The sequence below is a fragment of the Corticium candelabrum genome, chromosome 1 (genome assembly GCF_963422355.1).
Source record: "Corticium candelabrum chromosome 1, ooCorCand1.1, whole genome shotgun sequence".
Classification (NCBI taxonomy): Eukaryota; Metazoa; Porifera; class Homoscleromorpha; order Homosclerophorida; family Plakinidae; genus Corticium; species Corticium candelabrum.
In genome coordinates this window covers 147,760-170,336 of record NC_085085.1, presented here as the reverse complement: position 1 = coordinate 170,336, position 22,577 = coordinate 147,760, and the positions used below count along the sequence as shown (strand labels likewise).

Below are 22,577 nucleotides of genomic sequence, written 5' to 3'. Positions count from 1 at the left end.
ACCCGCAAAACGATTTCTAACAAAAATATTGTTTTTTAGTCAATGCAATGTCATGTACAAACTCGAATATCCGGGAGTGTGATCTTGGAGGGGGCGGAGTCGTTGCTGCTGCTTTGTAGTTGTAAACAGAACGACAGCTCGACGATAATTGAGCAGTTTCTGCTCTGCGGACTCGTAAAATAGAAGAAGACAATCAAATTTTGACATCTCGACTTGTTGAAGAGTAAGGACTTTCACACCGTTGAGATTGACCGCCTAACGAGTCGACAAGTTGTAAAATTTACAAGCCTGGACGAGCTCTCCTCGCAGTATGGAGGGAGGAGGAGCGTCGAAATGGTCGATAGCTAATCTGAGATCAGCAAACGAGGAGCTACGTCAACATGTGAGTCAATTGAAAAGAGATTTAGAGCAAGAAAGGAAACAGAGTCGACAAGCTCACAGAGAGAAGGTGGCAGGAATTCGAACAGCGAGAGACGAAGAGCAAGCCAAAGGTCTGGCTGCAAGAGAAGACTTGAAGCATAAAATGAATCAAGAAAGAGTAAATGAGGTGAACTGCATATGTATGGCGCGCATGTTGGACATTTACATTGGAAACGAAATATTTACTTTCGTGCGTTTGTGTGTGTAGTTTTGTTGGTGTCTGTTTGTTTGTTGTGTTTCGTTTTTGTGTTCTTATGAATAAACTCGACTAATTGTAATACAAATTGTATTGTTGTGAAATAAATAGAGATATCAATCAGATATCAATACACTTGGACTATTACAACCCTAATGGTTAGAAGTCTGCTAGTCAAACGTGACACACACACACACACACACACACACACACACACACACACACACACACACACACACACACACACACAATTTATATAATCAAGCTGCACATTTGTCTGCATGTCTCTTGGTTTGCTTGCCTGTCTGCTTGCCTGCCTGCCTTGTCTGTCTGTCTGTCTGTCTGTCTGTCAAAGAGCATTTATTGAAAACATCAACACTAATACAGAAACGGCTACATATAACACTAAGAGTTTAAGATAAACGACCATAGTGGTCGTAGAATAAAAACTCTAACAAGCAGCCATCTGATGTTTGTAGCTATCATCTACAGAGTCATTACTACAAACTATTCTGTCAATCTTTTCAGCTAAAAACACTACTATTGCAACATTGTAATGTTATTGACAGTATTCGCCGCCAGTATGTTTTAAATTCAATCGAATGCAGCTTTCCATCTTCATCACGTGATCTTAGTGAGATCTGGTGAAGAAATTTCTCTCCGCTATTCCCCTAACGTCCAAAATGTTTGAAACCATGAAATCAAGCAAGGAGAACGTCCACCAGTGTGCCTTTCTTTGCTGTACTTCTTGATCTTCTTTTCTTTCCTTTTTGAAGCTGCTGATCCATCCGTTGTGGCTGCATGTGAAATTACTTTTGAGCTTCATGGGTGAGCCAGAGAGACGTCAAGTTCAACGTTGAAGTTAGTTGCATAATTTATGGACAGCTATGTCAGGTCTGGATTGAGAGCTGCTGTAACAGTCTCTTGGCTCAATAGTGTGAGGAAGTGACACACGTTTCAAACATTTGGACCAAGCAGAGACCATTGAGTTGTGTGACTAACCTGGTGAGGTCTGTCAGAGCCTGACCAGAACACAGACACTGCTGTAGATGGTGATTAATGCTATCTTCCTGAGCACTTGGAGATATTGTTTGAGTGATTACTGAAGCTACTTGTGGCTGTAGATCTGGAGATCGGTCTGGTACACTTGCAACGAGTGAGCCCAACCAGAGACGAATGCAATAGGTGAAAGTTGAGTTGCAGGAGTTATTCCGAAACCACCATACCTCACTGGAAAAGTAGTTTGTGACCAGGCTTTAACAGTCATGTCATTGACGTTCAGCAGTTTGGTAAAGGTAGTTTGCGTTTGTGTATCATGGATAATCGTAGCAGGCCGTAGACCATCAGGAGGAATGTTCTTGATTAGATGACACAAACGATGAGCATGGCAGTAGCAAAGAAGTAAGATGGCACTCTGTGTATCTCCCAGCTGAAGCAATTGTTCACAGAGTAAGCTTCCTCACTGTGGAAAGTCAGTACAAACTTTTGAAGTGAATGAGCTGTTACTAACTGGGGTCCCCAGGACAATGATACCTTCATTTGAAACAGGAAATCTGACATCAGAAGAGACCGATGCTGTAGGAGAAAGCCATTCACATTTTGTGTCTTGGATTTCCAATCCACTTGGTGAAAAGGAAGATCTGAGATCATTCGATGATGATACAACTGGATTAATTGGCCCCAAGACAAAAACATCATCCAAGTATGCCAAGCAAGTGACGTTTGGGTTAGCCTTCTGTAACTCTAACAATGTGTGGTGACTAATGATGAAAATAAAGCAGGACCAAGTGGGTCTCTTTGGTGGATTCCCTCCTCTGAAGAAAACATTGATACTGTTTTACCGTTGGTGTAGATTAGCGGATTACTATCAGAGTACGTCTGGAACAAATAGTTGTATATTTCTGGAAAATAGTTGTATACCATCTGCATCAAATATGACCTTCTGATGGAGTTGAAAGCATTCTTGACATCTGTTTTCAGAAGTGACCAATGTTTGTTAGATTCCAAGAGAAGACGTATGTGGTTTACAACCAGCTCAGATCTGCCATCTGTTGCTACACAATGTTGTATTGGGGCAAAGAACTTGGAAAGTGATTGTTTGAGCTGACAGCAAATAGTCTTCGTAGTGATGCGTTGTAGCACTTCACCAATAGCAATTGGTCGCACATCACCTGAGGATTTAGGAAGGGCGGTAAGTTGAGCTGTTGACAATAACTCGCAAGCTGACTTAGGAAGCTTTCCTGCTGCTATGCAAGTAGTAGCAAAGCAAATATCCTTTGCAGTTCCGGCATTGTCCATCAGTAGACGTAGATGTTCAAATCGCCACCCAGAAGGACCCGAGCTAGACCCACAAGGATGCTGGTGAACTTTGGTGTAGAATATTGATTTGTTATAAGGTCACTACTTTGTTTCGGGTGCCTAGTGGCCAATTTGCTTGTTGTCTCCTTATTGGCTGGAGCCAATCCTGAACTGGTAAGTGCTTTAGCTGCTCATGAAAGCTTGCCCATCCTAACCAGGTTCAAGGCAGCTTGTCTAGCATACAAACGATGATCTGTTGCTTGCTGGCGGCGTGAAGGAGGTGAAATTTGGAGAAGATCTATCCAATTGAAAGCGAGAAACTTGTTGTAGTTGGATTTAAGAGCTTTCTCCGTAACCCTGCCTCCTCGCGGGAGGATGAAGGAGCATCTGAGGCAGCAACATCAGGAGTTTCCATGCTGTGTCATCTTGCGGTCGTTGCCTGATTTTCTTTAAGGCAAAAGAACAGCAATCCAGGGAAGAGACTTTCAAACTAGGTTTGATAGTTTTGATGGTTGCTGGTGGTACTTCGCTGAAGATATCGTTGACGGAAATTCCCCGGATAAAGTCCCAAGCGAGCGATTCTGGATCTAGAGCATCAGTACCTTCAACAAAAGATGCACGTATAGATTCATCTACATCAACCATTGAAGGTGATGAGCACAAATTCTGAACAAGAGGTGACAAGAAAGACGACTGAATGGATGACTCTGATGGTACCAAAAGGGGCGCTGATACGGAAGACTGATACGTTGAGGTGGAATTGGAATTGATGTTCGTGGGCGTTGTTTGCACTGAGACTGGTGCTGGCCCAACTTTAGGAACCATATTTGGCAGAACTGGCATTACTGAAGTTCTCAACGGCTGTCACTCGGTAGATCTCCCGCACTATGAGCTTCTCGTAGATGGCAGAGAACCTTTTCTCAAAGGCTCGTAAACGGAGCAACACGGGAAAGGACAGCTTTCCAATTGTGACATGGCATTGCCTGAAAGCGTTCAAATATTCGTGGCTGCACCATCCGACATCCGGGATCTGTCTGTCTGTTTTTCTGTTGTCCTGTTGGCCAGTTTTTACTTACAGATGCATGAAAACCAAAAAATTTAAAGCACTAAACAGTTTGTAGACAAATGTTTAATATATTTTTGGTTGATCAAGAACTACAGGTCGAAACGTCCCGATTTGTGAAATATTACATCCAGTGCACATCTCTCGCGATATGCATAATATATGTATGTATATAATAGATTCCATTCTTTGTTTATCTTTGTGTGTGTGTGTGTGTGTGTGTGTGTGTGTGTGTGTGTGTGTGTGTGTGTGTGTGTGGCCTGTTTTCTATCTTTCTGTTTGAACTGCTCAACTGTTTTCTGTATTGTCATCATGTACTCTACATTTTGCACAGCTTCAAATGCAGAAAGACGACATGGAAAGAATGAGAGAGATGGAGTTGCAGTTGTTGGCAAGGCAACACGAAGAGAACATGAAAGTAATGACAGACAGACACGAAAGAGAGAAAGCAGAACTGGAGAAATTGATGAAAACACAAGTCTATCAGCAGGCTAGATGCGAGATTCAAGAACAATTTGATGTCGAAAAGAAGAGACTGATGCATGAGATGTTTGAGATGCAGACTGTGAAAAATGATGCTGAAAAAAGGATGCAAATAGCTGTTGATTCTGACCGTGAGAAAGCAGAAAAAATTAGGCAGCTGAATCAAGAGCATCGTGATGAAATACAGAGACTGAGGCGTGAGACGAGACAAAGCAGCAAGCAGCAGACGGAGGAACTGAAAAGCAAAGAGAGGCAGCTTCACCAAAAAGAGCAGGAGCTGGTGGGAGTGGCCAGAAGAGCGGCCGTACTGAAAGCAGAGAAGGAAGAACTTGAACAGAAGTTGAAAAGAGTTCAGGAAGCAGAATCATGGCAAAAGAAAAGTCCACGAGCTGCAACTCCAGGACTGGGAGATTTAAGTTTTGAGGCAGTTACTACACCGACTGTAAGTTATAACACACAAGAGAACTTGTGTATGTATGTGGGTTTTTGTTTATCTATGTCAGTTCGTAGACATTTATCTTTGTGGATCTTAAGCACATCAAGTGGTGTTGACTTGTAATTTGAAGAGATTGTCTTTTTTGTGGAATGACAATAGAAATTTTTACAACAGTTGATGTGAGAGCTAAGCTTTGTTGTGTTGTGAAGCACATGAAACGATTTACCGATGAAGAGAAAAGGCGCATTGCTCACAATGCAGAGCTGACACAGTTAAATCGAAGACTAGAGGAGAAGAATGGTGTTCTCACTCGGGAAAAGGAAAACTTGGTAAAGTTGTAGTTAAGAGTTTAGTCAGCACAGTGATTGTACTTGTTTAGTTGATATCTTCATGTTTTGTTATTTTCTAGCAACATGAGCTAAATGAGGCAAAATGCAAGAGTCAACCGCTGGAATCAAAATGTGAGAAGTTGATGAAGAAAAACAACCAACTGGTAACAACAGTAAGAGACCTTGACAGAAAGACGAAGAAACTGAAGGAGGAGACAGATGCTATGGTAGAGAATTGCCCCTTTTGTCATTTGTTTGTTTGTGTGCATGTGTCTTGTCTGTCCATTGGTCATGATGATTTCTGCATTTTTATTTTACACTGCAGCTGTTTCATTTTCTTTAGTACGTTGATTTTAACTGGCTTTGTTTCTGTGTTTGTCAATCAGTAGATTTATTTGCTAGTAGATTGTATATTATATAATGTTGTTGTTGTTGTTGTGGTGGTGGTGGTTATTGTTATTGTTGTTGTTGTTGTTGTAATGTTAAGGCGGGTGGCTGGTTTTGCCTTCTGAGTATAGTGATACTGATTTTTATGACAGAGAGAAGAGAGGGATGCATTAGTGCAGAAAACTGATCAACTGGAGAAAAGTGCTAAACGTCAGCCAACAAGAATAGGAGAACGACAGTTGGCTGGTTACAAGGTATCTGAAATCATACTAGTGAATAGTGTCATTAGAAGGCAAGTAGACAGACAAGGCAGAGCAGATAAGCAAGCGAGAATGCAGAGGTAGATAAACAGCACAGATTTTAGAGCCAAATACACAAACAAGAGTACGCCTGCATGAACGATTTACAAAGGTATGAAATAGTCAACTATAGCGTACAAATTGTGTTTGTTTAGAACGAAATTGAAATGCGAAATCAGCAGCTGGAAGAGCAAAGGAACACTATAGCTAAACTGAAGGAGAAGAATGTAGTATGGCCATTATGTGTTGTGTGTCTCTTACATCTACTTGTGTTTATTGCTGATGGGTAACTGCTTTGTCAAGCGTCTCAAGAAGCGTCTGGAGGTTGTGAAGCAATCTAGAATGTCATTAATGATTGAAAGAGATCAGGTAAGTCTAGTGAAGAGGTGTTCTATGTTACTTATTGTTACGGGTAGTTTGTGTGTGTTTGTGATTTGCTAGCGGGTTTGTTGTAAGTTTGCATTTATATTCTGTCATGCTGTGTTGTACATATTGGATTCACACGCATTTTACAACGTGCAACAACTCCTTATCTATTTAGTTGTTAGTGTTCCAACACAGATGATTGTGATGGATGTGTATGTTTGCAGCTATTTTGTATTTTGAGTGCAACTAAGGATTGAAATTTTACACGTTTATGTATGCATGACCACTGCAAACAATAGCTTTGTTTGCTGTGTTTTGTATTATAAGATGTAGCATTGTGACGTCTTAGACACGAAGTCCTGGTTTGAGTAAATCATGGGATGAAGAGTCTATGGGCAGCACTCTACATGAAGACTTGGATCAAGCCGTGTTCGATAAAGATGAGACTGAACAAAAGTATAAAGAGATCATGAAGGAAAGACTGAAACTGGAGCGATCGTATGCTCAGATGCAAATTAAGTTGGGAACAGATGTTGATGTGGAAAGAGAAAAGATGGTAATCTTAAATTGTAATATTTGTGTGGAAATCTATTGAGCAGGTTTAAGTAGATTACCACCTGTCAGTGTTCCAAATAACCTGTTAGACAATAACTTAACATAACATGCTCAATTGGTGTTATATGATTTAGATGTATAGAAAATGTGATCTTGATCCCATCCTGTGCTCTGCAGTTGTCGAATCAATGTTGTTTCTCTCTTTGTTGATTTGTTATGATGATACCAAAGTGGGAATGTTGCAGCCGTGACATCTATTGAAAAAATATGTTGCAGTTTCTGCTTTTACTCTTCGTTGATGTGATTTATTACTATGTGTACACCTGTACTTGTAATTATTGCATGTTGCTATAGCTCAGGAGTATTATGTCTGAACAGTTTTGTGCTTTTAATTTACTGATAATGTACAACAGGAAGGTGAATTATTCAATATTGTGACCTATAAGGGCATAGGAAGAAAATGTGATACATGAAGTTTTGTTATTGAACAAGAGTTTTTTAACTTTTTGCATGTTCTAGCTGCTGAGCACTCTTGCAAATAGTGGTGGTTGCATGGATTCTTGTATGTAACGACTGATCACATTTCAATATGTCTTATGCAGATGAAAGAACGTATGACAATGGACTTGTCTGAAGCTCATGGTAAAGTCTTTATTCTTGAAGCAAAGTTGAAAGAACAGGCTCGTGTAAGCAGAATGTGGGCCAGATTATTGGATAAACATTATGATAACATTTCCCATTGCAGAATTTTGAGGAGATGGTTAGTGAGGAAAAGCAAAGACTAGAGGAGAAACTGAGAGAACAGGAGACAAAAGTATGTTCTGATATCTGATAATGTGTGGGATTGGCATACAAATTGTTGTGCAGCTGCAGCAGGCTGAGTCGGAGTTGACAAGAGCTTTTGAGGAGAATGAAGTGCAAGCAACAAACTTGAAAAAAGAGCTGGAGGAGGTAATGCTTATCATTTTATTGTATTGCTGCCTTGTTCAATTACCAAAGGAATGAATATATCTACCGTACATAAATTAGCAGAGGAACATGCAGTTTCTTCAATTAACTGTGAAGTTAAGAGTTAGGATTGTAACACTTGTTTAGTTTTAGTAAGAAGTTTGAAAGTTTTAACTTACTACTACCCAGAGAGTAAGCGTACTTGCACAGATTATATTTCTTGATAGCATTGTGTAGTTTGCTCCATTAGAGGAGACTACAAACCAACATATTACACGGAGTATTTTTCATACTTTTTTATATGAATGTGGCAGTTTTATAGAGAAAGTTTAGAGGTTTGAAAACTCAGTGTCAGTTGACATGTTTGAAGTTTGGGAACTATGGAGACACGTTTTGAATAAATGAGAATGCTGAAGGGATTATTTGTATGTAGAATAGCAAGTTTACAGTGATAAGATTTGTTAATGTGATATTGACAACGTATACGTTGACTAGTGCAGAGATTATGATGTTTGTGTGCTGCTGCAGGCAGTAAATGAATCTGGTGAAAACAAGCAAGATCTTCTGGGCTTTCAAGAGGTCAGCCATTTGCCAATTATGTATGTAACTGATAGATTTTAAGAGGTTAGTCTTCTGTGTCTAGCAACTACGAGAATCAGTTACAGAAATTGCTGAACACAAAGCTGCAAGAGAAGATGCGGAGCAGGTATGTTTGACTTTGCGTTATGGTTAGGGTTGTTGAATGCAAACTGAAACATTGTGTTGTGCATTTTATTAGGTCGTGTCTGATTTGAGACAAGAGTTGGAAAACTTGAAGCTTGAATTGTTGGAATCTGAAAGACAACGAGCAGATCATAAGGAGCATGCTAAACAGCTTGCTGAGAGGCAAGCAGAAATAGAACAACTTAGAAAAAGTCTTAAGGATGTTGAGGTGCATTGGTGCTTATGATGGGCAGTTTGTGTTGTAATATAATTTATTATTGGTGATGCAGGTAGCTCAAACGGCTGACGTTTCAACAAGAGTGGAGATGCAAGCAACCATAGATTCCCTGTCTGCTGCAGTAAGAGACTTTCATTATCTGTTTGCTAGCAAATGGTGATTGTGTTGTGGTTGCTTGTTTTTAAGGTTGCACATGCGGAAACTAGAAGCTTAGAACTAAGAAATGCACATGATGTTGAGGTGAAACAGCTAACAGAAGAGCTTGAAAATGTAAAGAGAAGGCAGTCAGATGACATTCATCTTGCTGTAGAACAACTTGAAACAGTAAGAAGTGCGTGCAATAGCAGTATTGCAGTGAATAACAATATGATGTGTTTAGCAACTGCAATTTGCTACTACCGAGGCAGAGACAAAGAGGATGGCAGCTGAACAGAACATAAAACAGGTTGAAACGTTGGAGTTACAAGTGAAAGAACTTCAAGAAAGAGTTAGAGAAACTGAAGAAACAACCGGTGCATTATTGATGGTTCAGGAGGACAACAGGGAACTTAACGAAAGATTGACTGCAGCAGAGATAAATTTAGTAAGATGTGGAGTGATGAAACAGATAGACAGACAGACAGAATGTAGTAGTGTTGTTCTTTGAAAATATATGTATTGACAGACAGACAGACAGACAGACAGACAGACAGGCAGGCAGGCAGGATATTTATTAGGATACAGCATATCTACTCACTAGAATACATGATTTTTCAATAATTAAAAGAAAGTGCTTCATAAACAAGTTACAAGTTCAGCTATTTCAATGTGTGAAGCACTGAATGTATCTGTCTCTGCTAACTACATTATCCTCCATTAGTCTGTGTGTTGACAACTTAGATACTTTCTCAAGACAACTTTACTATTGCATTTCTGGAGAGTCACAGAAAAACGTCGTTGCCAATATGACATAAACTCTGCATCTACTCGTCTTCCTTCAGTGAGCCCTGCCTTTCTTCTCAGTTCATGCAGTAAGTTTTCCGCTTGTGATCTTCATGTGCCGAAATGCTAAAAAGACTAGCGGAACAATTTCAGGGTTAGATCCATCTGGCAAGATCTCCTTTGAATATTTGTAACATTTTCTGATTCCCATTTTGTCGCTGCATGTCTGCATGCCTTTGCAGCTCCGTTCACTATGTCTTTCCTCCAAGGGTGAGCCAAAGAAACATCACATTCATAGCTGACACCAGAATTAATGTCGTAGAATGTAATGTCTGGTCTTCCATCAGTTTGTAGGTATCTGTTTCTTGGTTCTGTTTGATGAGGAATACCCAGCTCCGTTAGGCAAGCAGACCACTCAGCAACAATAATATCACGAGACCAGACAGGACTGCCTCCATGCAGGCAGACAGACAGACAGGCAGACAGACAGACAGGCAGACAGAAAATATACTACCATTGGCAGACAGACAGACAGGCAGACAGGCAGACAGACAGGATCAAGTTTATTGTCAACAATCTTCACTACTACAAACAGTTATTGTTAAAATGAAATGTTCTACTTGTAGTCCGAGACTATTGCTAATGAGTAAAACACTGAATGTCTCTATCTACTCCCAAAACACTGTCATCTCCTAATGAGCGCACAGAAAGCCTTGACAGCTTCCGCAAAATCACTCTGCTGTTGCATTTTTGAAGAGTAATAGACAGTCTTTTCCTCCAGAAGGTTTTAAACTCTACCGCAATTCTTCTTCCATCAAAGCCTCTCGCCTTCTTCCCCAGTTCATTCATCAGCTCGTCAGCCTTTAAGCCCCACCTGCCGAAGTGTTCAAAGACGAGTGGGACAACTATAGGCTTCGATCCATCCGCAAGCGATTCCTCTGAGTATTTTTTTGACTTTGCTGCCTCTCGTTTAGCTGCTGCATGGCCACCTTCTCTGGCTGCACCTTTAATAATGTCTTTGCTCCAAGGGTGAGCTATCGAAACATCACATTCTTTTGTGATCCCAGTGTCAGTGTCGTAAAGCGTGATGTCAGGCCGGTTTTCGTTGTCTACAAATCGCTGTCTCGGTTCTATTTGATGGGGAATGAGTAAATCGCTTAGGCAATCACTCCATGCAGACACTATGGAGTTATGCGTCCACACAGGTCCACCTCCATATTTACATGTCAAAAGGTGATAGCCCTCGCGATCCAGCTCAGTTCCACAGTCACACGTCTTAAGCAGCCGGCTGAAAGGCAAACCAGCACCCAACCTCATACAAGACGCTACACGAAATTCATTCGGCTTCAGTGCGTTCAGACAGGCAGACAGACAGGCAGACAGACAGACGGACAATATTTAGCCTGTACTAGCAATTGCAATATGCAAATACATGTATTGACAGACAGACAGACAGACAGACAGACAGACATTATTAACTTTGATGTATAAAATATATGAAAATTTGACTGACTGACAGACAGACAGATAGGCACACAGGCAGGCAAACACGCTAACAAGCAGAAAAGGACACGTAGCAAATGTAATAATGTGAAGGTAGATTTTAAAACTGTGGTTATGTTTTCTAGACTGCAAATCATCAAGTGTTGACTGAATCTCAGCAGGTGATATAGCAATCTTAATAAATTTGCTAACAGAGTTTGTTTGTAGTTTTTGGTCAATTTGTTTAGCGTGTTAAAGCATTACAAGAGAGTGAAGAGACTCAAAGGGATGAAATCAATACACTGCGTGAGAATGATTGTATGCTGAAAGTGGAAGTGCAGACATTACGAGACAATGAACACAAACTACATGAGAAAGTGGAGTCATTACAAAACAATGAAGACCAACTCAAAAATCGAATTGTTGAATTACGAGAAACAGAGAAACAATTAAGACAAGAACTAGAAGAACAGAAAAACCAGTTGATAGAACTAGAAAAGGTTTAATTTTGTTTCAAGAAGGATGGATGCTGATGATGATGATGATTGTTGTGTAGGGTGCTCCTGCTGAGTTGATGTCATTGGACACTAGCAGCATTGCATTTCTGTCTGTCTGTGATGATATGGTGAGAATATTTTGTAGGCAATGTTAATCAATACAATACAATCACAGTACATCTTCAGTTGTGACAAGTTTGTGTAAGTGTATGTACTAGCGAATTTGTCTCTGTAGAGTGAACGTGGTTTGAGTGTAACTTAGTATTGTTCTTGTGATTTGTATTGCTTACAACTTTTGTAATGAATTGTTGACAGTAAATTGATAAGGTTGTTCACTAAAGCTGCGTTTGATGGCTATTGTACTATAGTTCTGCTTGATTGTGATGCCCTAGTTGTGTGGAGTTGTTGGTGTTTATGCTTGTATAATTACAATTGATGGTGGTGTGATGCATATTGATCTATCTTGTACAACAATTTTGATTATGCTGTTTATCACAGGAGGGCGAAGCAACTGAGTACAGGCATGTTTTGAGAAACAGAATTAAAGAGCTGGAAAGTTTAATGCAGGTACATCTAAGTAATGTATTTTCTCAATGTGTTGTAGCTGTTGATCGAACTTGTATGTTTGTTGGGGTGTTTTCACGTAGGGCACACAACATACACTGTTAGAGCAAGAAGCAAAGAAAATATTGTCACTGAGGCATATGGATGAAGTTGAAGGAGAATTGCCAAACAAACATGTAGGAGAGAAGTGTGGGTGAAATAATGAAACTAGAACTGATGTCTTGTTTTCAGGTGCTTGAACGTTGTAGAGCTGGCCATGGTGAAAATGAGCATGCACCACCACTTCCTGAAACTGGCCCTCCTTTGGATGATGTTTTATTGGGCAGAAATGATTTATCTTCAGGTTTACTTGATAATGAGATGGACACCAATTATACAACAAAGATAGATGAAGTGGAAGCAGAGGTAGGATTTGCAGTGAAGTAAATAAGAGACATAGAGAATAGTGGCAGACCCCTAACTGAAAATAGTGAGCAACACAGAACGTACATAAATTAGTATGATGATTATGACATTTCAGTTACAGTAGACTAGTATAGGTAAATAATTGATAGTGATTATATAGTTGAGTTGTTTACAATTAATCAGTTCAGTTGTTAGCTGTAAACAAAAATAGCTGTGGGTTTACAACACGTGCGAATGCAACACTCTTAAAAATGAATTGAATGTTAAAGAGAGCCTGTTTGAGATGAAGTGAATGATAATACTAAATTTACTGATGGTTTCTGTCTTATTCTGTTTTGGGCTTGACTTTAGGTGAGTGCTTTAGCTGAGAACTTAAAAGCATCTGAGACTCAACGAAAACAAGCAGAAGAGAGTTTAGTATCTCTGGAGGTCAGAATTCGTTTGCTGGAGCATGTAATTGTCCACTCCATACACAAGATGAATATACGTTTTAATGTTTAGGTGAGAAATAAGGCATTAGAAGAAACTGCTGCTCAAGTAGAACAGCTGAAAAATCGAAACGAAGCATTGGAGAAAGAAAACATGGAACTAACAAAGGAGGTAATATCCATTACACATTTAGAACATACGACAATGTTTGTTACTACATTACTGGCTAATTGTGATGTGGGCTTTTTGTATTAAAGATGGCCAAGCTGAGTGTAGTAGAGGAGAGTCATGCCAAGTTGCAAAGTCAAGTGCAAGAGAATGATGGTGTGCTAAAGGTGATCATGTCATACATGTACACATAAACACGTGCAATGTGCCTGTCATTGCTTGTATTTTAATCTTCACTGGAGTGCTCTAAACTATGAGGCCATGCAACATCATTGAATAGAGTAACTCATAGTCTAAAGTTGTTCTCAACACACTGGCTTGTGAAGACATTGCTGAATCATTCGTTTTAGTATAAGTAGGCCATAATAAGTAATCAATGCACTTCATTAATTGAATTATTATTTGAAGCAATGTGCATGTATGCAGTTTGGTGTTTAGGATAGATTTTGTAATCACTGACTTGCTTGCCAGTGTGGAGTTTGGTCGATATGATGACTTTGCTGTATTTAGGCTCGACAGTCAGATTTGAACAGATTGCAACGAGAAAGAGATGAAATTTTAAGAAGAAATGTTCTTTTGACACAACAGGTCAGATTTGTGTGTGTTTTTCGTGCCGTTACTGTTGGTTTTGGCATAATATCTGCATTCTTTACGTTATATGACTTACTCGATGCAACTGTGGTAGTGGACACAGACAGACATGCATACACAATCACTTGCAGACACACATGCATGCACGTAGCCTCATTCCCAGACTCACGTGAGCCTGGCAGTGTCCAGTTCCCGTAGGACACTTTCAGCCTCACGGGAAGACACTTTCAGCCTCACAGGAGGCTGAAAGTGTCATATGGGAACCGGACACTGCCAGGCTCACGTGAGTCAACACGCGTACACACACATGTGCACACACACGTGCATGCAATTATCATGTATGCTTGCACATATGAACACACTGTCATTTAAGATGTATGTTGGTTTTTTCTGTTTGTGTAATTTGTGTTTTTTTCAAAGTGTGTTTTGTTTACTCTTAGAGTTTATTTATGGTGTTTGAGTAGTAGTTGAATAATCTCTCTCTGTGTGTTGATATCATTTCATTGTTCATTTGTAGGTTCAAGATTTGAATGCTGCTGTTGAAAAAAGTACAAACATGAAAGAGAAGATAAAGGATCTGGAGGGAAGGTGGTAGTACGACTGTTTGCTAGTATGATAATGACTAACGTAGAAAGCTTTAGGCGGGCTAGTGATTACGAGCAGTACTCTGAAGATCTTCAAAAAACATCGCGTATGTTGGAGGATGAAATAAGGAGACGAACAGAGGCAGAAAGGCGGCTGGCTCCCTTGCAAGTCAGTTAATCATTATTGCAGTTTGTGGTAGGGGTTGTAAAGTTGTTTGAAGTACAAAATTTTTGCTTATTCTATTCTTCCTTTGCACCCGTTTTCCATTTGTCTGTGTGCTGCACGTCTTATGCATACATTTGTGTGAAGCACGTTTTCTACTGTAGTTGATTAAGAATGGAGAGTCTAATTTTTACAAGATGACATCTACCTTGTGTTGACTCTTACAGTTTTGCTTCAAACAGTTACTTATACATGTACGTATGCATTGTCTTTCATGTAACAACACACATGCATGTTGGCAAATTGCTGATTGACATTGAGTAAATTAAACTGTTGCAACAGTTTTGCATGAAGGTAAGCTCATAAAAGATAGATAGTAATTTAATTGGAAGGAAAACAGCTGCAATGAACAGATGTTGTATTATAGGCTGAAAATAAATTTCTGGAGAGGAAAAGCACAGCTAAGGATGATATCATCACTGACTTGAATACTCAGCTAACAAAATTAAAGAAAGCAATCACTGGCAGCTTATTGGAAGATCTGACCGGCCTTGATGAAGAAGAAACTGAAATGGAATTTCATGGCCATAAACATATGAGGAAGAATCGTTCTATGGGCTCAATGGATTTATCAGAAGCATTAAGGACAATAGATGAAGCTCACCTGAGAAATGGCTTACCACCTACTACTGTATGATATAACATGTTTTTATTTTAAACTAGATCGTAATGTGCATGATTGAAGTACAGCAATTACATACTTGTGTACATGTTGAGTGGTGTGTGTGTGTGTGTGTGTGTGTGTGTGTGTGTGTGTGTGTGTGTGTGTGTGTGTGTGTGTGTGTGTGTGTGTGTGTGTGTGTGTGTGTGTGTGTGTGTGTGTGTGTGTGTGTGTGTGTGTGTGTGTGTGTGTGTGTGTGTGTGTGTGTGTGTGTGTGTGTGTGTGTGTGTGTGTGTGTGTGTGTGTGTGTGTGTGTGTGTGTGTGTGTGTGTGTGTGTGTGTGTGTGTGTGTGTGTGTGTGTGTGTGTGTGTGTGTGTGTGTGTGTGTGTGTGTGTGTGTGTGTGTGTGTGTGTGTGTGTGTGTGTGTGTGTGTGTGTGTGTGTGTGTGTGTGTGTGTGTGTGTGTGTGTGTGTGTGTGTGTGTGTGTGTGTGTGTGTGTGTGTGTGTGTGTGTGTGTGTGTGTGTGTGTGTGTGTGTGTGTGTGTGTGTGTGTGTGTGTGTGTGTGTGTGTGTGTGTGTGTGTGTGTGTGTGTGTGTGTGTGTGTGTGTGTGTGTGTGTGTGTGTGTGTGTGTGTGTGTGTGTGTGTGTGTGTGTGTGTGTGTGTGTGTGTGTGTGTGTGTGTGTGTGTGTGTGTGTGTGTGTGTGTGTGTGTGTGTGTGTGTGTGTGTGTGTGTGTGTGTGTGTGTGTGTGTGTGTGTGTGTGTGTGTGTGTGTGTGTGTGTGTGTGTGTGTGTGTGTGTGTGTGTGTGTGTGTGTGTGTGTGTGTGTGTGTGTGTGTGTGTGTGTGTGTGTGTGTGTGTGTGTGTGTGTGTGTGTGTGTGTGTGTGTGTGTGTGTGTGTGTGTGTGTGTGTGTGTGTGTGTGTGTGTGTGTGTGTGTGTGTGTGTGTGTGTGTGTGTGTGTGTGTGTGTGTGTGTGTGTGTGTGTGTGTGTGTGTGTGTGTGTGTGTGTGTGTGTGTGTGTGTGTGTGTGTGTGTGTGTGTGTGTGTGTGTGTGTGTGTGTGTGTGTGTGTGTGTGTGTGTGTGTGTGTGTGTGTGTGTGTGTGTGTGTGTGTGTGTGTGTGTGTGTGTGTGTGTGTGTGTGTGTGTGTGTGTGTGTGTGTGTGTGTGTGTGTGTGTGTGTGTGTGTGTGTGTGTGTGTGTGTGTGTGTGTGTGTGTGTGTGTGTGTGTGTGTGTGTGTGTGTGTGTGTGTGTGTGTGTGTGTGTGTGTGTGTGTGTGTGTGTGTGTGTGTGTGTGTGTGTGTGTGTGTGTGTGTGTGTGTGTGTGTGTGTGTGTGTGTGTGTGTGTGTGTGTGTGTGTGTGTGTGTGTACCTAGCCTGATAATCATTTGTAGTCGTGTGTTTCTCCATAGTTTGACACCCAAACAGGCACAAGCTAGTGAGATGTTTGTGTGAAACAATACCTTACTGCTGTCACCGGAAAGGGTCATCTGTAGTCATATGTAATATTTATTGTAATATCTTAGACCATAGTTTTAGTAGTTTATGTTTATCCTCTAGCAGTCAGTTGACAACAGAGTTTTAATAATAGACGAAGAAGCTGAACCAGCGAATCAAGTACTTAGTTTAAGACATTGTAGAGGCTTTGCAAAATATTACAAGTTGTTTTTAAAAACATAAGTATGCAATATGTACTTGTATGGAGAACTGCTATGCACAAAACAATTAAAGCTTTGTGGGAATCTGATACTTTAAGATAATACATTTTAAAATGTACTAATTAAGCTACTGATTTGTGTGTGAATTGTAGGGTTCTGAAGGTACCCCATCACCATTGATTAGAATGGCAAATGAGAGGTCTAGCTTTACCTCTAGTGTTCAGCCCTCAAACACGTCTTCTCGTCTCTCTCATCGTTCTGGCTCTCCTTTCATGGAGAACAAGAGAATGTTTGTTACTTTATTTGACTATGACCCTGATGCTCTGTGTACTACACAACAGCCAGAACTTGAGCTGAAATTACAGGCAGGAGATGTGATTGCCATCTCTGGTGATATGAATGAAAGTGGCATGTACTTGGCTGAGTATGAGGGTCGGCAAGGTCTTATTCCTGCAAACTTTGTTGAAGAGTTAGACATCAACGATCCTTTGTGCAAATCACGTACAATCAACAAAACTGCTAGTTTGGATGTGGTGCCACAAACAAGAACATTACGTGATCAGAGTTCGAATTCTCCAACTTATAGCTCCCAACAGCTTGGTCTGGCTAGTAGTCTACCTGAGGAAACAGATTTGAATGGAAGTTTAAGTTTGCAAGGTGACATACTTGAAGATGATCCTGACCCTCCAGATCAGTTGTGTGTTGAGAGACAACTAGATGACAGTGTTCTTGTTGCTTGGAAACCACCAGATCTCTCACCACTTGGAAAGAGCAATGGGACTATTGTTGCTGGTTATAAGGTTTATGTTGATGAGGAAGAGCACTCACTTCTGCTTGGTGCTGAAAAAACAAAGGTGAGTAGTGTGATTGGTTAAATATTAATTGCTGGTGCAAGTCTTTCCTTATTGTCAATAGTGATGAAAGTTATTTAGTCCAAATAAAATGATTTTTTGGATTATTGTTTTAATTAATTTAGTTGAGTATGCCTCTGCTGATATATATAATGTAATGTGAAATATTCTTCTGAAATTAATTGTATATGTAAGAAAAGAATGGTTGAAATAAATTGTTTGGAGACATGATTATGAGCTGAGAGTGTTGGATACGAACGTCTGATGTGTCACATTTTTACAATTTAATTTAAATTTAAATTGCAATCTGAAGACTGCTGAGTTGCTATGTATGTGACCTTATGTATTATAATCTTGTGATAGGCTCTGTTGGAAAATATCGATGTGATGTCACCAAGGCAAATTGGACTGCAGACTGTTGGCAGGAATGGTCGTGTATCACAGGTTGTTTCAATGAAATTCAGTGGAAGATCATCTTTGACATCTTCTCAATACGATCTTTTTATGGGATCAACTCCATTGCATCTTGATGATGATGATGATATAAACTCAGTAGATAGAGACTCAGTGACAACGTTTAATGATGGCATTGAACCATTTAGCATGGTAAGAAGTTTTGATGTACCTTAATGAATGAGAAATTCATAAACAAGATTTCTTTTTGTCCGTTTGCATGTCTATCTGTCTGATTGTCTCACTACATTATAGCTATAAGCGTCTCCTTAATTGTATAGAATAGCTTTCTTAAAACTCCAGTCTGCATGTAGTCATGAGTATTGTTCATGTTCATTGTGTATTACTATGTGCATAAAGTGTTACCATGATTAATCAGTGCAAGCTAGTCATCATTTTGGGAAGGCATTGTCCATCTCTTTTTGACTTTTTCATAATCACTTGTTTAAAGGCTACCTACATGTTCATTATTACCAAAGTTTGACATTCAGCTTTGTTGCAAGTTTTATCAATCCAACGGTTGCTGTTAACACAAGCTCCATTTAACGTACTATACAGCTGATCGTTGCTTGATATTGTGGAATTGTGGTACGTAAGAGTGCTACTCCAGTTATCTGAAGTTGTAGGCCTGTTGGGTAGGAGCTGAGTAACAACAAAATCTCACCGTTTAGTGAACAGTGCATCAAAGTGCTGAATTAGGTGCCTAACTTTGTTTTACAAATTAAGTGAGCTAGATTCCATTAGTGCAATATTTCTGCACAGGAACATTGCAAACTGTTATCTTTTGGTCCAATAAGAAGACATAGAGAGTTGGTGTCTCCCAGGACATTTGTGAGATTTCAAAATCTTCAAGACAGCAACAGAGAGCTTGACTTTATTATGCTACATTTCAGTTATCGGTGTCACACTTGGGTTCTTAAATTGATTTCTGTGTGTTCCTCTACGTAGAAGTAGAACTATAGTACTCAGTAGTTGTTTGCCTGAAATATCTAAGTTACTATTGCCTTTCTGTTCTTTGTCATCTGTTTCCTCCTCAACTAAGTTGTTTTGTGTCAGCATGTAGCTCTCTATAACTACCATCCTCCAACCATGTCACCCAATCCTGATCCAGAAGCTGAGTTAGAGTTCAAAGAAGGAGACCTCATCAAAGTGTTTGGAGAAGAAAATGAAGATGGATTTTATAGTGCCAAAGTTAGTGAAATTGTCATTATAGCAATGGTGTCATGTGTATTTAAAATGTCTTTTGTTAGCTGAATGGCCAGCTTGGTTTGGTGCCTTCTAATTTCGTTGAGCCAGTTTCTAGTGCTTGGAGACAACAGCGTTCAATGATGGTACGGAAAGCACACGAGCAACGATTTCGAGTTGGCAATTCAACATCTCCAGGTGGACCTCACTTCAGTGACAGTGAAGACCTCCAGTCGCATTCTGACTTGTCAGACGTATCAAGGTAAAACTTGATTATATTCAGTGTCATGTGACCAAATGGTCATTTGCTGTTGTCTATTGGCACATAAAATGTGGTTGAAACAACATACAACTGTCATGTGTTCTTCACTGGCTTCATTGGTTGGATGGAGAGGTATTATATTTGGTGGTAGTTTCTGGCTGTGACAGTATGCATACAGCTGGAGACGATGATGACAACGGCATGACATTGACAAATTGAGGATCAACCAGAATTACCATAAACCTACTATGTAGCAGCTGTTGTCACCATTACATTTGTTGTCATATTTACTGCCATTCTATTAGATGAATGATTATTGCATACTTGTTTTTAAATAAACGACCAACAAATTTTGTCGCACTGCCAAAACTATACCTTCATATGTCCCTTTCAAACCTTATTAAGAGGCAAGAGTAATGCTTTACTTTCCTTAAATATAATGGATTTTTGGTTGCATTATGTAAATTAGCAAGAGGTGATTGATCGTTGATTGTAGTGATACGGCAACTGATGCCAAGACTTCATTTGTTGAAGCACATCCGGGGATGCCTCATGTTACATCGGATCTCTCAGCTAACAGTCGAGCTTCAGTAACAAGGAAGGTATCATTTGGAAGCACTTCAGACGAAAGGTAATCACATGTGTGGTGTTTTAAGTGGGAGTTACCATGTGCTCAGTACATGGCACTACACTCTTTCTTTCAATACCAAGTTTGTGCTGTAACGTACATAAAAGATACCTCAATGACAGGAATCTATAGAACTAAGAGTAGGAACAATCGTGAGTCTATGTATCATTTTTCTTCTTCTTTTAGTGTTCCAAGTGGAGGTGCTAAGCGGGCTAGTAAGAAACCCTCTGTCTTTGCAAAGGGGAAGCGGATACTCAAACAGATATCAGGCATCACACGAAGCACAAGTAAAAGCCATTCTTCGACGCCGTCATAGATTTAAATTATAGCACAAGTGAACAAGATGAGTTATCTACGTACTATTAAGCAAGACATTGGAGCAATAAAGCAGTCTGAGTTGCTAAGCCTGTCCATTTCTTGTTCTGTTGTTGGGTGTCATCTGGCTGATTTTAGTAATCTTTGCCGCACTTGCTAGAAATGTGTTATAAATGTATGTTTATCACTTAAATTATAGCAATACTAAACAGAGTTGTCAAGACTACTGACCTGGCCATAAAGGGCAGCTCTGAGACGGTTGGTTTGCTGTTGTGCACGTTGCTTTGCAGCCAGCTGCTTGGCTTTAACTTCAGGAAGCTGCTGATATAATCTGTGGTAGTAAAGACAAGAGTTCAGGAACACACTGACTTGAATGCAATACAGTAGGTAGTTCAGTAGCAACAGATTGCGACATCAACCGTCATAAGGTAGTGTACAACGGTTAAAAGGTAGAAGGCAGGTTACTGTATTACCAGTGCATGCACGTATAGACATCTTATTGTATGAGCAACTAAATCGATCAAGCAGGTGAGTGAGAGGTAGTAATGAAGTGACAGTCACATAGTGTGTTACTTCCGGTCAGTTGGAAGTAACACACTTAGGTTGGGGAGGAAGTGAGGGGAGGAGGGGATGACAGGAGGGGTGACAGGAGGAAAGGTTAGTGAGGGAGGAGGGGAGGGAGGAAGGAGGGAGGAGGGGAGGGAGGGAGGAGGGGAGGGAGGGAGGAGGGGAGGGAGGAAGGAGGGGAGGGAGGAAGGAAGGAGGGGAGGGAGGAAGGAGGGAAGGGAGGAAGGAGGGAAGGGAGGAAGGAGGGGAGGAGAGGGAGGAGGGGAGGAGAGGAAGGAGGGGAGGAGGGGAGGAAGAAAGAGAGACTCAAATGCAAATGTCACGTGCTCATTCAGCTGCATGACATTTAATTTCCATCATGTTTGCTTACTTTCGTGTGTGTTGGATGGCTTGTTTGGCATCTATGTGCCTTTGTTGTGGTCTATAATGTCTTTCTGCAAAGGACCAGCATTCAACTGGCTTATTAGTTTCTCTTGCAACAAACTGTTTGTTTTGAACGACCCTCATTCTCTTTTCTCGAACTAACTTCTGTCTCTTGTTAACTTGAGAAGCGAACATTGGCTTGTGATGCAGTAGAGCTTCCTGCAAAGTGACTGGTTGTAAAGATGATACACTCCGACTTGGTCTGGTTGAATGATGAGAAATACCTGGTGAGATATCAAATGCCACTGGATTTCCCTCTTTGCTCACAGCAACATGTGATGGCGTTACGTTTCTTTCAATTGCAACTTTATTGTCATGTTTGTATGTCAATGTTAACATTGCTGATTGCTTATTGTGTGACGGAATTGTGCTGCTTTTGTTTCTTACATCTAGCTGATTACGATGACTGTTGATAACCTGGCGATGAGAACTATCAGTTTTATTCATTTGAGCTTGTTCCAACGCAATAATCTGCAGTCCAATAAATCTCCTCCACAACTCATCAAGACTGGTAGCAGAGCTAGAAGCATGTGATGTCTTTGTGTCCGGATGTCGATTTAGTCTGCTGCTTTGCATCTCGTTATCCGTCGTTCCAACAGTCGAGGATGACTTGCTACTTTCTCTTTCAAATGTCACCACGCCCCTTTGCCTGTCTGTAGAAATCCCGGATAATTTGTGTCGTGAAACAATTTCGTATCTTCTAGAATGATCAGAAACAGAATCATCTGATTCACTGTCTGATATTAAGTGTTGTGAAAGAAGAGGATCTTGCTCTTCGTTTAGTCGATACCATTTGCTTTGCATCTAGATTACAAACACTTTCTTTTACAAAAACGAAATAATAGAAATCTAACACAATACCTTAGTTCATGACAGATAGAGCTTGAAAATACCAACAGACTACAACATTTGACAAACAAATTCAAACGGCAAGACCCGCCAAGTTGTCACGTGGTTTAAGCGTTCTGACTAACGTGCGTTAAATTGACAATGGCAACGCAGTTGTGCTCGCGTGTAGAACTGTATGTAGACGGAGCAGATGAAAGTC

The 22,577-nt window shown here is 40.3% G+C and overlaps 3 protein-coding genes across 3 annotated transcripts; 1 reads left to right on the top strand and 2 right to left on the bottom strand.

The window, feature by feature from the left end:
- Positions 1-98: 98 nt before the first annotated feature.
- Positions 99-20,765, top strand: LOC134181224 (RIMS-binding protein 3-like). The gene is made up of 36 exons (XM_062648465.1): positions 99-547; positions 4,312-4,902; positions 5,106-5,225; positions 5,306-5,452; positions 5,765-5,866; positions 6,067-6,141; positions 6,215-6,280; positions 6,627-6,833; positions 7,435-7,518; positions 7,578-7,646; positions 7,700-7,783; positions 8,309-8,359; positions 8,424-8,486; positions 8,559-8,711; positions 8,773-8,841; positions 8,907-9,044; positions 9,100-9,303; positions 11,270-11,305; positions 11,372-11,623; positions 11,680-11,748; positions 12,119-12,187; positions 12,268-12,360; positions 12,416-12,589; positions 12,941-13,018; positions 13,091-13,189; positions 13,276-13,353; positions 13,697-13,774; positions 14,295-14,365; positions 14,419-14,530; positions 14,952-15,215; positions 16,998-17,699; positions 18,060-18,302; positions 19,206-19,340; positions 19,400-19,596; positions 20,093-20,227; positions 20,411-20,765. The coding sequence occupies exons 1-36, from the start codon at positions 311-313 to the stop codon at positions 20,538-20,540; spliced, it is 5,475 nt and encodes a 1,824-aa protein (XP_062504449.1). The 5' UTR covers positions 99-310; the 3' UTR covers positions 20,541-20,765.
- On the bottom strand, positions 10,197-10,985 carry LOC134192477 (uncharacterized). The gene has a single exon (XM_062661219.1). The coding sequence runs from the start codon at positions 10,956-10,958 to the stop codon at positions 10,281-10,283; it is 678 nt and encodes a 225-aa protein (XP_062517203.1). The 5' UTR covers positions 10,959-10,985; the 3' UTR covers positions 10,197-10,280.
- LOC134181232 (uncharacterized) lies at positions 20,559-22,491 on the bottom strand. Its single transcript, XM_062648476.1, has 4 exons — positions 22,391-22,491; positions 21,477-22,333; positions 20,771-20,870; positions 20,559-20,695 (listed from the first exon to the last, which is right to left on the bottom strand). The coding sequence occupies exons 2-4, from the start codon at positions 22,331-22,333 to the stop codon at positions 20,660-20,662; spliced, it is 993 nt and encodes a 330-aa protein (XP_062504460.1). The 5' UTR covers positions 22,391-22,491; the 3' UTR covers positions 20,559-20,659.
- Between the last annotated feature and the right edge of the window lie 86 nt (positions 22,492-22,577).

Coding starts and splice junctions, on each gene's coding strand:
- LOC134181224 (XM_062648465.1), top strand. CDS start 311: ATGGAGGGAGGAGGAGCGTCGAAATGGTCGATAGCTAATCTGAGATCA. Junction 7,647..7,699: donor TGAGAGAACAGGAGACAAAA/GTATGTTCTGAT, acceptor ATTGTTGTGCAG/CTGCAGCAGGCTGAGTCGGA. Junction 12,188..12,267: donor AGCTGGAAAGTTTAATGCAG/GTACATCTAAGT, acceptor GTTTTCACGTAG/GGCACACAACATACACTGTT.
- LOC134192477 (XM_062661219.1), bottom strand. CDS start 10,958: ATGAGGTTGGGTGCTGGTTTGCCTTTCAGCCGGCTGCTTAAGACGTGT.
- LOC134181232 (XM_062648476.1), bottom strand. CDS start 22,333: ATGCAAAGCAAATGGTATCGACTAAACGAAGAGCAAGATCCTCTTCTT. Junction 20,871..21,476: donor GCCATCCAACACACACGAAA/GTAAGCAAACAT, acceptor TTACTACCACAG/ATTATATCAGCAGCTTCCTG. Junction 20,696..20,770: donor GAGCTGCCCTTTATGGCCAG/GTCAGTAGTCTT, acceptor ACACATTTCTAG/CAAGTGCGGCAAAGATTACT.